We start from the raw sequence: 17311 nt of genomic DNA on the forward strand, positions 1-17311 counted from the left end.
GCCAATCAGCATCAAGGAAAATGAATGGCAGTGCAGGATTGGCTGCTTTGCACATGTCAGCCAATGTCAGCCAATAGCATGTGAAGTAGCTTTGCGCCTCATTATTTCAGCTTCCAAAAGTAAATTTTATCTCAAGTGACCTACAAAAAATACACAATAGTAATAGGCAAATCCACAAAACTAACCCACGAATAGACAGGAGTTTCCTGGTCTGTAGTTTTCTATCAAATTCAGGTTTAAAATTTGACCCAAGATATTAGTTCTACAAACGTTGGACGGTTTGATTTGGTTACCTTTGTACAAACCTGCGGCAGGTGCTTTGAAGCCGCCAGTTTCTGCGGCACCAGCGGACTCTCCAGGGTAGAGTCCAGTTTCTCAGACGAGCTGCTGGTCAGGCCTCCCCAGTCCGTCTGACTGGGAGTGGTACCTGCCGTTTCTGGAGATGTCAGAGGAAGATCGCTGGAGTAGCCCGACTCGAAAAGAGACGAAGTTTTCATGGCGTCCTGGATGTGCAAATGGCCGGAAGATGTTGGAGAATCACCTGCTGCTTCTACCAGCTGAACTTTCAGGATGTTTCCTGTGGCGGGCGATGGTGCCGGAGGTTCTTTATGAACATCCACCTCGTTGTCCTTCCGCAGCGGGGAGCCCAGATCACTGGGGTAGACCGTCCGCACCACGCAGAGCTTCCCATCCACCTCTCGGATGTGGACTACACCTTTATGCTCCTTTACTACCGCCTTTGGCCTGTTTCCCCCTCCATCCTTACTCACTTTCTCCTTCTCCTCTTCTCTTTTGTGTATCCAAGGTTTTTCCAGAATGCCTTGAACTTTCTCCCTAACCCGGCAGACCCTGCCTCCTCCTGGAGTGGTACTGCCCAGGGCCGACGCCGTGTTGACCGGGGTGGTGGCTGTGGTTTGGCTCGGGATGCTGGAGACGTCAATGATGGCGCTGACCGTGTCTTCCTCCCCAGGAAGGCAGAAGACTCCTCTCCAGGCTGGACTGGGCTTGGGAGTCGCTTCGAGTATTCGGCTGCTCAACAGTCCGCCCATAGAGCTGGGAGACAAAGTATTGCTGTGTGGATCGGTTCTGGAATGACTTAAATGGGATTCAGGCACTGTTCTGCTGCACTCCGCACCTTCAGGATTTTTCTCCTTCACCAGGTCGACCTCGTCGGACTCATGGACCCAGGTCTGTTTCTCCTCCCCAGCCCTCCGGTTCTTATTGCCCTTCTGCTTACGTCTGAAGCGAAGACGTTTCTTTGGTGTCAGGGTCGGTGCGCCGTCTGGATCGCCCTCCCGAAGAGGCCGAACGCAACCCATTGAATTCCCCATGTCTCTGGTGATGCCCCGGGGAAGAATGAAGGCAGCGAAAAGCTAAGCTGAAAGATCAACCTCTAAGGTCTGGCCATTGCCTTCCTGCGCCAATCCTCTTGATTCAAATCTCCAGGCTTTCTCCCACTGAGTTGGATTCAACGGGGCCAGTTAGCAAACAGAAGGACTTGTGAATGATTTTCTGCACCGTTTGTAGTTTTAGCAATGGCAGCGAGGGAAGCGAATGTTGGTCAAGCTTCCAAATATTGAATGACCATTGACAGTCATCTTGTTCAGCTCGGCACTTCTTGGCAAGCTTCACTGCGTTGAACTGGCACGTTACATACGTCACAGGCAAAAGATGAAAACTTCAGAGCAACAGTTGCACCTCGAGGAAGCAACTGTCGCTCAATAGCCGAGAGCCCAGACCCTCTGAATGAAGCAAAGCGTTGAACGAGAGGCTGGTTTTTACTTCGCTACCTTCCAAAATATCAATCCAGGAAGAATATTCTCCAGTCCGTTTGTCCTGTGAAAGGAGACAGGTGGAAATCAGCTCAGTCCAGCTTAGGACTCGGATTTATTGGTAGCTAGTCTAAGGCAACACATCAGAGTCACTTTCATCCTATCTGGGATTCTCCAGCCGTCCCGCCTTCAATACACAGCCAATGTCAACTTGTTTTCTAGTCTCATCTTCCATCAATCATTAAAAGTCCCAGGAAAATTGAAGACAGCTATATCTCAAGGTGAGAAAAACCTTCTGATCTGCTCCCGTTTCATTCCAATCAACAGAACCAGTATGAAGGGATCCAAGAGCTAGAGCTCTATCTAAGCTCATGAATTAATGATCCACAGACCACGCTGTGGTAATGTTAATGCAGCAGAGAAGAAGAGAGATCAGTATATAGAGTCTTCCCATGGTATTCCTGCTGCACGTCCTGCAGTCTGGATGTGTGTGACAGAGGGAGCCATCAGCCAATGCTGCAACAGATTGCAGGAAGTCCAGCCAATACTCTGACAGCTTACTAAAGACTCAGTCTGATTTCCACCGCTCCTCACGTCTAATCCGAACCGTTCAGGAGATTTCTCCTGTGATGATTTGGCTCTTCTGACACATGTTTTTATCCTCAGTGTGGTGGCAATTAAAAGTCTGAATATGACTTTGCAGTTCTGAAAAGCTGGGATCACAAGACTTTCCACTCCATCTCATTCCCTGAGGTTTAAAGTTGTCATTTTGCCAGAAGCCCTTTGGAACTCAGGAGCCCCATCTCCTCATCAGGTGGTGCAGTGCGACGATGCAACAGCTGGAAAACCCCACAGTTTGCAGGACGAGGGCAGGACTTGGATCAGTATGTCAAAAACACGTCCACAGTCCCCTTAACTCCTCAAGTCTGTTTTTTCCTAATTAGGAACAGGCCTCTGGACTCCCAGGCTGGGAAGTCGAAACAGAAAGCAGTTCTGGTCATCAGTTAGCTTCTTCTTGTGCAGATGTGCAGCGAATCTGGAGCAGAGCCAAAAAGATTCAGACTCCGGTGAAGGATAGTCCAGAGCATCACGTAGGACCGCAGAGGAGCCTAAAACATTGCGTCCTCCCAGAAACAAAGACGCGAGGTGTCTCCGGCTGAAACGAAACCTTCAGAGAAGCCGATCCGATTGATACGCTGGAGGCTGGAACGGCACCGAGTGTTTCTGCGTTGTTGGGCGGTCCCTCCGATCAGCTCAGATCTGTCCCTATTTGTGGTTTGAGGCCTGGCGAACCGGCGGCAGGCAGACCAGATCCGCCGCTCCCTCTGCCGGCTGCACGGCTTGGTTTTATCCGCGGCTCGCAGACGCCAGCAGACGGAGAGAAAAAGCTTTTATCTGCTGGCTGCTGCAGCTTCACTCTCTCCTCTGCTCGATCTCTCACCAGCCCACCCCTCCCATCCTCTGGCTCTCCTCCTCCACCAATCCGCTTCCTCATCACTCGCCCCTCTCTCTCTTTCTTCTCTCTCTCAGCTGTTAGGGAACAGCTTTCTGTGCTACAAACACACACTTGACCCAAAAGCTTCCCTGAACGACAGAGGGAAAACGGCAAACTGAGGATAAATGTTTCAATCAATTAATGCACAATTATAGTAATGTGCAGTTCTGGAGCGGTTTGGCATAAAGCATCTTCATTAATCTGCTTTTTGAAACACCAGAGTAGAGCTGCAACTAAAAATTATTAATTGATTATTCACTGAAATTACAATTAATCAACTAATCGCATTAAAACTTTACATATTCCGAAGATTTTTTTATTGAACCATGTAAGCCTTTTTATGCTACATTAGAAATACATTAAAATATGCAAAAAAAGCATTTAATTTGATCCCCCTAAAATAAAATAAAAACATTTCCCCTAAAATGTGATAACAGCATTCCTTTAGTGTTTTTTTTTATCTTAAATGCAAAATGCATATATTTTTTGTACAGTTTTAGCTTAATTACTGCTCTAAGTGTGTTGTTCTTTTAGTAAGTAGCCTCTTTTAAGTCTGTATTCTGGAGTTAACAATTAATCAAATGCTAAAGTAGTTGAAGACTATTTCAATAACTTTTTAATCATTTCAGCCTTACACCAGACGACGTAAAACTGCATAATTAGGTTTTTGTGCTTGGAAACTGGAGTCATCTTAGTGTTTGAAGACAATATTTTGACAGTTTCAAACAATAAACCAGTATCTAAATTATTCCAGGATTTATGGCCATATAATCCATCTAAAATGGCCTGAGGCCGGACTCCATCCTCACACACGCCAGCTTTAATCCTCTGTAGGGTTCCCACCCACCATCAGCTCCATGATGTGATCCTGTGCTGAGTAAAGATGTGTAGAGAATGGATGTAGGGCAGGGAAAGAAGGTTTTTTGTTTTTTACAACTGGGAGCAGCTGATTAGCATGTCAAAACATCAAATAACACCTGAACTACAACTCCAAATCCCAGAGGAGCTGAGAAGGAGGATGCAGAGCGAGGAGGAGGAAGATGAAGCCATCTCTTCCATCCATCAGAACAGACGATATGGAGATCTACGGCAAACAGACTGGATGAACTTCAAAAGACTCCAGTCAGAATATTATTACTTCATTTAAAGCAACATGGCTGCAGGATCTAATTCCCTACTTCAATGTCTCTCTGCTTGGCTTTCCAAACATATTTTTCTTGTGCGTCTAACACTGATAGTAAATGCACACTTGCAGCTAAGAAACCTGAAGATCTTGATAGTTCTGCTAAAAAAAGGACCAAGGAATCAAACTGATTCATATTGGAGTGATTGGAGTCACTCCAATATGAGCACAGAAAGTGATAAACTTGTTATTTAAGCTCTATAAATGTAAACATTTTTATATTTTTTCAAATTTCCAGCTCCATAGGAACCAGACGGGATTGGTTAAATCATTTATATGTGGAACAGTAAAATCTTTATCCTATAATGCTGAAAAAAAGTTATTTTTATAACATTTGAGAGGCATAAAATAATAAAATATTTGTAATCTGATAGAAATTATGTTGTTTTCATAAATTAATTCCTTAACAATGGGGCTTGGAACATATTTCGTATATTTGCATTTTGTTTAGCTTGGTTTTAAACATCTAAAAAAATTTCCCCTCTGACACAAAAGCAAATGTCTTTAATGTATTTGAAATCATTTACAATAACATCCAGCTTAGCAGCTGATTGGAGAGATTTAATAACAAACAGCCTGACCGGCCAATCAGAGGCAGCCACAGGGCAGCAGGGCTGGAGGAGGCTGACATGCTCACCTAAATGGTGACACCTTGTGGCGATGCAGAGTAACTGCAGGATGAGTTGTATATAACAGGACAAACAGATCAAAACTACGATTTGGTTTCTGCTGAGGGTCCAGATGATGAAGGTTTCTATTCCAGGATTTGAACCAGCAACCTGAGCATGAGGTTGACTAAAACAACAAAAGTAGAGAATATTTCTTTGTAATGTTTTGGTTCTGAACAGAAAGGGTGAAACCTCTGAACTCGTCCTGTAATCCTCCATCATCACCATTAAGTCTCCTTTAATCTCTTCATCAAACTGCTGAGTCATGCCCCGGAGCAGCAGCTATACGGCGGTTTCCGTAGTAACCAGATGGCAGCATCACCTTGCCAAGTGTCGTATCACATGACCGAGAGTGATGATGAGTATCTGCAGTCATTTGCAGCGTCACAAAACGGCAGGGAAACGAGAAAAACCAGCGGAACCTCCAGACCAGCAGCAGCAGCAGCTTCACGCATCAATCACCTCGACCTCCAAGCAGCTGGAGCCCAAATCCAGAGCAGCGTCTGCTCTACATCTTTATTTTTAACTCTTCCTGTAGCTCTGATCAAGGCCTCCTCATCTCACCTGGAACCAGAACCAGAACCAGAACCAGAACCAGAACCCGGCAGATTTTACAGGAGAAATGAAGAAAGATCAGGGATTCTGCAGTTTTCACCAACGCAAATGTAAGACTTTTTAAAAACCTTATGACGTAAATTTAAAACCTGCATCTCCATTGAAAATTCTGAATGTCGTCCAGCCAACTGGAGATTCATTTTTAGAAACTCATGATAAAAGCAGAAATGTCGGACGCCATATTAGGGCAATTGTAGACAGTAAATTTCCTCTAAAAGTCTCAGAAATTTTCTAGAAAAATAAGGACATCTGAGTTTCAAAGTCTGACTTTTTACTAGCATTTTTTTTTTTACTTTTCAAACTCAAATTTCCTTATTTTGGCTTGAAAATTTCTAAGAATCTCAAGATTTCCGAGTTTTTTGGTAGCTATAATGCCCCCCTCTGCAGCATTATGAAAAAGCTAGCAAGTGCATATTAGCAGCTAGTTAGCGTTAGCCTCAACCGTCTCGAGTCAGAGCGTAATGCAGATGTCTGAGTGTGACTCAAAGTTTACCCCGACATAAAAGTCCCACAACAACAAAAATACATGCAATATTTGGGATTAAATAGTTCTGTCAAGACAAAATTTCCAACCTGTGATTAGTGTATCTAAGGCCAACTTACTTTTTTAAAATGTCCAACAATTATTGACTTGAATCAACCTCCTATATGTTGCTTAAAAGTTACGTGTAAGTTAGTTTTGTCTTATTTCAAGTGAACTGATGTTTCAACTATAAACAACATCAAAAATTCTTGGTAAGATTTTGTGTTTTTGCAGTGTGGGATGAAAAGGAACCGCTGCAGTTTTATTCAGTACAACATCACTGTCCAATCACACGTCTGACTGGAAGTCACATGTTTTCTCTGAAAGGAGCAGAAAAATCAGCAGCAGATGCCAGCGAATCGTTTCTTCCTCTCAACCAGATGACAAACACAGCGGGAAGCTCCTGCATCCAGAACCACCAACCAGCAGTAATATCTATATATAATAATTAGAAACTAATCAACTCCTAAATCCTCCAAACATCCAGACTTTCTTGCTGTTGTCATTCAGAAAACCATAAAAGATGATCACAGGCTGCAAGTCTGGCTGCATGAAATCTATTTCAGACTTTGACATTTTCCATCATGTTTCTCCAAAACACAGCATTTCATTCCAGAAATAAGATTTAACCAGAGGCTCCATGTTAGCAGCTCAGACCTGGAAGTGGAGGATGATGGTCCAGATGAGTCCCAACGTCAGCTTCGGGTTCCCATCAGTGATGTCATCGTTCCGGATATTCACCAGTTTGACCTAAAATACAACAAAAAAACAGATCAATAAAAAACAGAATGATATTCTGATTGAACCCTGGCAGTTCAAACTACTGGTTCTGATCCAACTGCTCTGATTATGCAAAACAAAACCAGCTATAATCAGAGGAAAAGAATAAAACTAAAGATGAGGGCTGCATCGACTGCAGATTTCTGACTGATCAGGATATTTACAAAGCAGCTCTTACTGTGTCTTTCCTTCAACAAATGACCTTTTTTTGCGTGGGTATGCTCCAGTTAATGATTAATCAATTACCAAATTAGTTTACGGTTATGTCGATAACCGATTAATCATAATTAATACAAATAATCGTTTCAGCCCCATCATGATATGGCCTACACCGTGACTCCCGGTGGGGTTAGATTTTTCCTGAGATGTTCAGGGTTGATTTTGTGTGCCAAATGTCCAAATTTCTTAAAGATTTTAAGCAAAAAGTAAATAAATAAACAGTGCTGGTTGTAAATTTCCTGCAGTGTTTTCCTTTTTGCAGCCAGTTTGTTTGACACATATAGTCCACCTTAACATTTTCTTCTGAAACCTTTCTGCAAACAGATTCAGCTAAATGATGCAAATGAGGAGGAAAATTTTAATGACAGTTAATCAAATTCATAATAACTAATGGCATGAATGAACCCCATAAGACTGGATTCTGAAACTGAATTCAAAGGTTTTATGTTTTTAGTAAATGTTGGCAAACAGCGGCCATGTTGAGAACCGTTACCTGTCTCTGTTTGAGGAAGTCCAACGCTATCTGGACATTCTGCAGTCGATGAAATCTCATCCGTCCTTTTTCTCTGGGCTGAAACGAAACAGACCACACATGAGAAAAAAAAAAAAAACATTTCAAAGTACAATTAAAGTGATTAAAGTCCATGCTATGGAGTCAAAACGATTAAACAATCCTCCAGGGGGCGCCGTCTTCACAACTGGCTGTTAAAAACTGGCTTTTAAACGGCAAACTTTCACTCTGTTCGCCTTCATCGTCTGTCGGCAAACTTTCCCATCATCCTGGATAAAGTGTTGGTTAAATTTTAGTTAAAGGAGAAAGAAGAAAATCACACAAACTTGAGAGGAGTGCAGGATGCAGATGTGAGTTCACTCAGGATTAATAAACAGGAAGAATAAGAGTAAAAATTTTGCTTTTTCTCCATTTTTGTTGAACATCATGATATTTTTGTTGATACAATTTGGTCAAATTTTATTTATTACATTTTTGTGCTGCTTTGTCAACTCTTATGTCATTTAATTAAATAGTTTTAGTTTTTCCAGTTTCATTTGTCTAATCTTGCCGTGTCATCTTAAACTGTTCATTTTGCTAATCTTATAAAAAATTTTTTGGCTCGTTTTAGAAATTTGAGGGCTAAAATGCAGATTAAAATGTTAATTATTAGTGTTTTGTATTTATGCCTTCATTCAGGAAGGTGACTGTATGTCTCTCTATGACATGAACATGATTTTCTCAGGAGGTCATCATTTTTAGAGGGGGCCATGGCCCCCCCGTATCCACCCCACGGAGCCGCCACTGTTCGTCATGTGATTCATGCAGATCTCAGTCATGTGCAGCCCGGTTTAGTTGGACCTGTGCCACGGCACGCTCATGCAAACCCACAGCTCCCCCTGCAGGGCGGAGGGTGGAACTGATCGGCACGTACTCCCTGAGCTCCTTCCTCATCCTCCTCTTCATCATCTTCCTCCTCCTCTCGTCTGAGCAAGATGAGAGGCGGCGCTCGAGAGACAATTGCCCTTTTAGGGGCGAAGCCACCCTTCTGTTGCTACGGTAACGGGAATGGAAATAAACAGAACAGAGGAAAGATGAAAGGTGCAACAGAAGATCTGATGACGGATTCTGACCTTGAGATCTCAGTTTGGGTCAGGAGATAAATCAGTTAATCAAATGTTTGGGTTTTGAAGATTTAAGTTTTAGAAAGTGATTTATTTATTATTATTTTGTGCACCAATGAACTCCTCTCGTTTCCCATAGTGCAGATTACAAGACTACAGTCGTAGTTAGAAGACAATAATAATAAAGTTGAAATAATGTAAGAACAATGTTATCGTATTACCAGAATAAAATCATAATATTTGGAAAATGAAGTAAATTTTTTTCTGAAAACTTCAATACAAAACCATAATAAAAACTTAAATGAGGAATGTTGATTTTATAAACAAGGTGAAACATCAGCATCAAATTATGTTATTTTGATGAAAAACCAGGCAGACTCAGGTGGTCACATCAGATCTCGAACTATCAAAGCTTTTTTCTATTAAAACAGATTTTTCTCCCTTATTGGTAAAGTTGCATCTTTATTCTGCTAATATTATGATCATTTTCTCATAATTAAACTAAAATCCTCACAGCCTGGCAGTAATACTCCATCATACAACTTACAGAAAGGATGACTGAAGTAAAAGTAGCTTCATGAATATATTTTCTGTCATTAGTACCTTCTGTTTAGAAAAAAAAAAAAGTTGTTAATGATGGATCTGATGCGGTGTTTTGTTTCTAAGCCACATCGCCCCGCCACTCTGATCTGAAACTGTCAGGTTCTGTTATGTGGATCCGTCCCTCAGGAGGAACACAGTCAGCAGTCAGTCCGTGTTCGTCTGCATGATTAAAACCAAGCCGTCACCCGTCCTGAACCAGCACCAAACTCATTTTCAAGCCACAGCTTTTCTCCAGCAGAGCCTTGCAGGAGCTAATAAGTAGAAAAATGAAGTTGTGTTTTCCTACCAGAGTGACTCCAGAGAGGACCTCCAGCAGGGAGATGAGGTTGTGTCCATCCCTCAGGTCCTCATACAGGTCTGTGATGTGCTTCCTCACCTGGGCGACAGAGACACAGAAAGGTTACTCGGCTATCTGAGCCGCCGCTGCTGGAGGCGGTTGCCATGCCAACAGATGAGGCACCAGCTGTGGCCTCTCGTCAATGTCAAACGGAGGGAGGAGGCGGCTTTTCACAGTGACTCAGCAGCTAAACCTGACCTAATTAAATAACGTTATAAGATATAAAAACAGAAACATCAAAGAAACAGAAAGGGCTAAACCGATTAATCATGATTCATCGACTATTCAAGTAATTGTCCACTAATTTAGAAATCAATTAATAGTTAACTGGAGAACCCAGACTCAAAAAAGGTCATTTGCTTAAACAAAAACTTAATTAGAGCAGTAATTAACCGACAGCTGTTCAAAGATATATACAGTCTGCATTTAAGATAAAAAAATCTTTGTCTGTAAATATCTAATAATTAATGACTGTTTAATAAAAAAAAATCACCAGATCAAGTCAAAGCATAAAAACCTGAACTTTTCACATCTTGATGTTTGAAGTATTTCTTAGCTGCAGATGCATCCTTCGACATAAATGATTCATCGCTCACAAAAGGAATGCTGTTATTACATTTTAGCCAATAAAATGTTTATTTTCTTATTAAAAAATAAATTGGATTGTTTATTTGCATTCTGTATATAGTTTCAATGCTGTACAAAATATGCTTACGTGGTTAAATGAAAAATCTGCAGAATATGCCTTTTTTACCTGATTAATCGATTAATCAGCAGAATAATTGATAGAATTACTGTTTAATTTTTAAAAAGTTTGAAGTTGGGAACTAGAAATTATCTGGAAAGAAGCATCAAGGCATAGAGAAAGTCTTGCAAACGCCAATGTTTTTATTTTCTAGTTTGTATTCAGCAGAGCAAGGAAGAAGTCTGGCTTTAAAACAATAACCTGCAATGCCTCACATGACCAGCAGAGGGCAGCAGATTCACAGGACAAAGTTTAAATGTTGCTCTGACATCATTATGTGATAAATATGATGAAGCAGCAGAAATGTTACAGGCTGATTCTCTTCTCTGCGTGTCATCATCATCATCATCATCATCATCTCTGTTTCTGTGGATCAGCTGCTTCTGGACTGGCTGTCAATTAGAGGGCAGGAAGAAGAGAAGCTGCCTGAAATGAGGAAACCTTGTTATCTAACTGGGTTTTACTGGGGCAGAGTGTCTGGTTTCCAGTCAAACTAACTGGGAGTTTTATTCAGGGTTCAAACCATTTTCAAACAGAGAAGTTCAAGCATTTTAAAGGCAAGTTTTTAAACTTTTCCAGCACGTTGGAGATAAAAGCAATACTACAAATGAACTAAAAAAAAATACTGTTTCAATTCACTATTATGGCGTATAAATAATATAGACACTACAGTAGGGACAAAGTGAACTAAAACATAACATTTTATGTTCTGAAATGTCTCTCCTACCCGACACAGCTGACTGGTCCGAGAACATAACACTAATATAACTAAGAATACCAAAGTTTCAATAATGCTGTATAAATATTATTGGAGGATCTGCAGCTAATTTAGCTACATTTAAATTATACAGATCAGTAAATCATTGATCCATTAGGAATAACAAATACGGTATATAATATATTCATTACATTGAAACAATCCAAACAAATCCGGTTAAAGTAAATTAACATCCTGCTTAAATTCTCACTACGTTTTCTGACATTTAGAAAATTAAAATCATTTTAGTTATTCTAAAATACCTAAAACAAGAAAAGTTGATTCTGATTTAACTTCAGAAAGAGAAGTTTTATTATTTAGTGTATAAAATATCTGTAAATAACATTTTCCAAATTTAGGCTTTTAATCAAATGTTAGCTTGAAGCTCAACATGTCATTATTTCATCCCTCCATCTGTCCTCTGCATTATTATTATTATTTCTATTATTATTATTATTATTATTAATGCACTGGGGCACAGACAGAACTTCCCTTCAAAATAAAAGCAGTATATTTGGCCTTTCATGTAGAATTCAGACATTTTTCATGTTTTAATTTGCTTTTTGTTGCCGTCTGAAGGTCAGGGTGCGACCTGAAGGTCAGGGTGTGACCTGAAGGTCATGAATGTCCCAGGTCTGGACATGGGTCTGCAGGAGCTGCAGCCTATCAGCTGAGAGGAAACGGTCAGCTAAGCTGATCAGGAAGGCCGGCTTGCCCTGGGACGACCTCTCAACCCACAGCGGGTTGCCGTGGGAGACGGCAACTGATCCCGACAAACCAAACAATGAACTTACTACTTTAGCTCAAGTACTGAATCAGATTGTTTACATTTCTGCAGCCGTTTTCTGCAAATTTCCGGGAAAATCTTTCAACTGACTTTCTGCACAAAAAGCTAAATTTAAAATGTATGCTTTATGCTCTGTGTATAAAACATACAAATTAGTTGACATAAGCAACTAATGTAGTGATCAATTAATCGTTACCAGGAGTATGCAGACTGAAAAATCCCATTTGCTGAAAGAATAGCACATTCAGGACAGAAATTATGATAAAACTGTTATAAATATAAACATTTTGAATTTAAAAAAAGTAAAACTCTCTCTTTAAATATGTTCAACCCAAAAATCCTCAAGTGGCAGTTTTAGTTTCACCTGGTTCATATTTTGATTAAAAAAATCTGGTATTAAACACTTTTTGATAACTGATTTTTAATTGGTTAATAAAAAAATAAACAGATCAGGTGTATTGATGCCAAACCAGCAGAAAGGGCTGAGCTTTTCTCATGTTGATGTTGGATGTATGCATTTAATCTGCAGACGGTTCCTTTGCTTTGAATAATTAAGTTTTCACTAAAGGAATTCTGTTGTTGGATTTTAGGCAATAAATGTTCATTTTCTTATTTTAAAATGTGATTTATTTATTAAATTACATATTTCTAATATTGTATAATAATCTGAAGTGATGAATGAAAGCTGTAGCTGTGTAGTACACATGGTAACATTTTAAAGATAGCCTTATTTAGAAATAAATAGTTGTCCTAAAAGCTGCGCCGTCCGGTCTGCAACATGGGCTCCCTGTTTAACACCCTGCAGGGTCAGAGTGGGTTCCTGCATGCCTGCAGGGTCAGAGTGGGTTCCTGCATGCCTGCAGGGTCAGAGTGGGTTCCTGCATGCCTGCAGGTAGCTGCTGTTTGTTCAGGCTCATGTCAGCGCTGTATAAACACACCTGTTGACTCCCTGCACACCTGAGCAGCCACAGCATTCCAGACTGCAGACACAAAGCAAACAGGAAACTGGGAGCAGTGATGTCATGCTGTGGGAAGCTGAGGACAGACACCACTCACTGCTTTGTTTTCTCTTTTCTTTCTCTGATTTTACTCCTTCAATATTTCTATGCTTTATGTCTGGATTTGTTTTTCCGTTCTTGCTGAGAAGCTGCTGGTTTCCGCTCTAAGAGCTGACAGATTAGAGCAACAAGCAGCAGAATGTACAGGATGTAAATATGATCAGCTTTAGGAATCAAACATTTTCTCACCACACTCTGAAAGAGGCGATAAAGAAACTTTAACATGATTCTTTTTGTTTGCTGCATCTTTAAACTGGCTGCACAGATAAACCTGCAATCGTTCTCTAGAAGTTCAGTTTTCTGCACCACAATGCCTTTAGTTTTATTTGTCACAGCTGCAAAGTTTGAATTAAATATCAGAAAAATCTCCAAACTAAGTTAGCAACAAACAATTACTTTAGTAATCAATTACTCGACTGATTATTCTGAAGACTGATCAGATTCTTCATTTAAAACCACTTGATCTTTTTTAATACAATATAATCAATACATTAAAAGATGCTAATACATTTATTTTTTATAGGAGAAAGTAAACATTTTATTGCCTAAAATGTAGTACTATTACTTTAGTGAACACTTGACCCTTCAGAGCAAAGGATTCATCTGCAACTAAGAAAATAATTTCAACAATATGAAAAGCTCAGGCCTTTCTGCTCGACTTGACATCAATACAGTGAAGGGCTCATCTGGTTTTCTGGGATTAACCAACTAATGGTTGGATTGCAAAATCTGCTTATTAGGAGATTTTTTTAAATCTGTCACTTGAGGAGTTTCGGGTAGAACAGATTTACAGACAAAGAAAGTTTATTTAAGTCTTAAATACAAAATGTTTTTATTTTATCTGCAGTGTTGGCTTGGTTTCTGCTCTGTTTATTTTTTTAAAGTCAGTTTACTCCAGTTAACGATTAATCAAATAATAAATTAGTTGACAATTATTATCGAGTTTCACAATTAATCAGATTAATTCAATTAATCGTTTCGGCCTTGTCCAAACTACTTAGTTTCTTAACAACCTGTGATTTTAGCTTTATTGAAAAACCTAATAAACTCAAAGCTTTTCAAAGTTGCTGTGACATGAATTCATAACCCGAGGCTGACGGAAGAATAAATCCAGAAATGAAGCTGATTTCTCTCTCATCTTCCATCCCTGACCCAGATTTCCAAACAGCGGTCCGTCCAGCTCTGCCAGCAGATTCTGGGTTGCGTTACAGGGCTGGACCGGCCCGCTGTGATGACAGTTGCTCCAGAGTTATGGGGTCAGACGGACGCGCCCTCATCGGGTCATGTGACAGAAATACCCAGAATTCTCCTGGCGCTGCTACACGTGAAGTGACTGGACTCAATGGAGAGACGGGAATGTTTGAGTTGAGGTGAAGGAACAAGGTAAATCACCTCCATGTTTCTTTTCAGTCATGATTACGAGTCTAAAATTTAAAAATAGAGGACGTTTTTTACGAGTGCATTCTGACCTTGTCAAAAAATGATCCCAAACTGATGATAAATGCAGGGTTTCCTCTGATTTTTTTAAAGTGGTGATAGTTAATTAACTACGTTACTGTGGTTCAAATAAAACATACGTTAACTTCAGGGTCATTTTCACAGGCCTCAACTAAACATGCATTCAACGTAACCTTCCTTATTTTACTTCTTTCCCTTTGCTTCTGACTATCCCGTCTAGTTTTTCTTCAGTCCTGAAAGTGGTGCAGCAAACGGTAACCAGCTGCAGCCAAGCAGGCAGGAGCCGTCTGTTTTTCAAAATAAAGTACATTTTAACGCGTCATCATATTTAAATTCATTTCAAACTTTGATTATGGTTAAAACAGCTGTTCAAATATAGGCTATGTCATATATGTCTATTTTTGTATCTTACAAAGAGTTTTACAGAGTTTTAACATCCATTAAAAAAAAAGGACTTTATTCTGAAGGTGGCTTTAATTTCCCTGTAGCAGTGCGGCACAATCAGTTACATGTAGAGGAAACCCTGGAATAATTTTTCCATATTTATCTCTAGTTAAAGGAAAAACTTGAAGATGAGCAACAACCAACTAACCCTGATAAACGGTTTGCTTACAGTCCAGCAGTAATAATTCAGATTTCAACTCAGTGTCACTGGACGTCGCCATGGATGTTGCTGTGTTTAAATACATGTTTTAATGCGACGTGCTCATGAAGTCGGTCGCTCCTGTTTTTGTCTCATGTCTCTATTGGGTTTGATGCAACCACATAATGAGACATAAGCAACGACACCACATGCATGGCTTATTTATCAGCAGTTTTACATCAACAGCTGAATTCTTCCAGGTCATGAACTTTGCAGGGTTTTGTGATAATCCATCATTTGTCATAGTCGGCTGTCAGATGGCTATCATCCTATCAAATGGAGACAAAATCTTCCTGGCGCCGTCCTAAAAGGAAAGCTACGTTTTCCTTTGATAAGGAATGTCTCCTTCAAGCAAAACAAGCGTGAGAGTCTAGTCCTAGTGGGAGAAATGTCTCTGGGTCTGCCTGTAACCGCTAACATCTGATGCCTCTCCATTTCTGTTCACATGTCGTGACAAAGGAAGTTGCTCTCAGTGTCCTCTTCTGAGGTTTTCGTGTTGCTTCCTTCAGTGGTTCATGAAGCAGCGCCCCCTCAGGCCAGGAGGGGAACAGGGTTATCAGAGAGTTTGAATTGTTTTTAACAGTGTGGTGTGAAAGAAAACCACAGGAGCTGAAAATTAAAAATATTGCAGTTTTGTTCCCCAATCAAAACAAAACTGAAAGACTATCAGGTGGGAAAACATCCTCGGTGAGCAAAGGTCAAGGCAGGACAGTTAGAAAGAGACCCGTCTGTGGATCTACTCTAAAATCATGATGATGGGTTAGCACACAACCGCTAACCCTAACTCTGCTGAAACTCAGGCTAAACCTCAAAAAACGCAACTTATCTGATAGAAAATGACTGAAAAAGAAATAAATCACTGTGTTGCAATGATCTAGTCAAAGTCCGGACGTTAAACTGAGAGAGGGCAGTAAATGTAAAAGAAGGGGACGAAGGGTTCATACCTGAGGTACACCACATGTAATAACTGATGCCTAAAGTTCTGTTCAGCCCGACCCGTAGTGCAGCAGAAAGACGCCTTTAGAAAGTAGCTCAGATTTATTTCTGACCCTAAAAACTGAAATCAAAATTTAAAATCCACCCAAGCGACCAGCTGAGCTCATTAGAACCTACCTTAATGAGATGCTTGTTGACCCACTTGGTGAAGGTTTTCTTCTGCACCCGGTCCCGCTCATCTGAGAGAGAAACACAGGATGGAGGGTAATTAATTACATCATCAAATACAGAAAAACAAGATTTACAGCTACAGTTCAGACATTTACAATGCGTAACCGTGCCAACAGTATATCGTTTTTAGATTTTAGAGGAGCTGATTAGTATCACAAAAGCTCAAACAACGTCTGAACTGTGACCCCAGATCCCAGAGGAGTTTAATAGAGAAGGAGGAAGTTAAATCATCTCTTCCATCCATCATAATGGGAAACAGGAAATATTTAAAAATAAATAGATGAACTTTAAGTCCCTAAAAAAACCCAGTCAGATTATTCCATGTCACTCAGAGGAGGATGGCTGCAGGATCTTATCCTCTACTTCAAACTCCCTCTGATTTGCTTTCTAACCACTGGACATACAAAGACTTAAAGAAGCATCAAAAGCAAATGAGGTGGATCAGCAGAGCTAAACAACTGATGGTGTTATCCAGGACATGTTACTGTGGATTATTGGATGTCGAGCTGTTAGCTTTCCATAAACAGACTTGAGACTGTCGCATAGCAAAAGTCTTCAGTCAGAGGCCTCTTCAGATTGGTTGCAAGACTGGCTGCTACTGGAGATCTTTCCTGCCCCCACAGCGACTCTGAAGACACCTGTATGAAACGAGCTACGACCTTTTATTTCCTTTTGGGGTAAATAAAGAATGTTTGAAATGTTGAGCTGTGCAAAAGTCTTAGTCCAGAAGTGATGTGTTTAAACGTAGCCAGACGGTCTGGTAAAAGTGTTCCTGATGAACTGTTTTTTAACTCAGTTTGAGTCAAACGCCTGACAATTTTCAGATAAAATATTTCCTTTTGGTTGTTAAGGTAAAAAAATAAATAACTCTTAAACTAAAGAAAGGA

General features: G+C 40.3%; 1 protein-coding gene across 21 annotated transcripts in view; it reads right to left on the bottom strand.

The window, feature by feature from the left end:
• Positions 1-17311, bottom strand: part of macf1a (microtubule actin crosslinking factor 1a) — a 222836-nt gene that overhangs the window by 129420 nt on the left and 76105 nt on the right. For 13 of the 21 annotated variants that reach the window (XM_015046116.1, XM_015046186.1, XM_015046179.1 and 10 more), the window contains exon 1: positions 306-3199. In XM_015046116.1, the coding sequence (XP_014901602.1) occupies positions 306-1331 (1026 nt within the window). In that variant the 5' untranslated portion in view covers positions 1332-3199. Of the gene's footprint in view, positions 1-305; positions 3200-6913; positions 7007-7748; positions 7827-9758; positions 9849-16370; positions 16433-17311 lie in introns of those variants that run through there. The other 8 variants (XM_015046202.1, XM_015046193.1, XM_015046256.1 and 5 more) reach the window with 1 other exon arrangement.

This window comes from Poecilia latipinna, unplaced genomic scaffold (genome assembly GCF_001443285.1).
Source record: "Poecilia latipinna isolate Pla-1442-1.1 unplaced genomic scaffold, P_latipinna-1.0 Scaffold39, whole genome shotgun sequence".
Taxonomy (NCBI): Eukaryota; Metazoa; Chordata; class Actinopteri; order Cyprinodontiformes; family Poeciliidae; genus Poecilia; species Poecilia latipinna.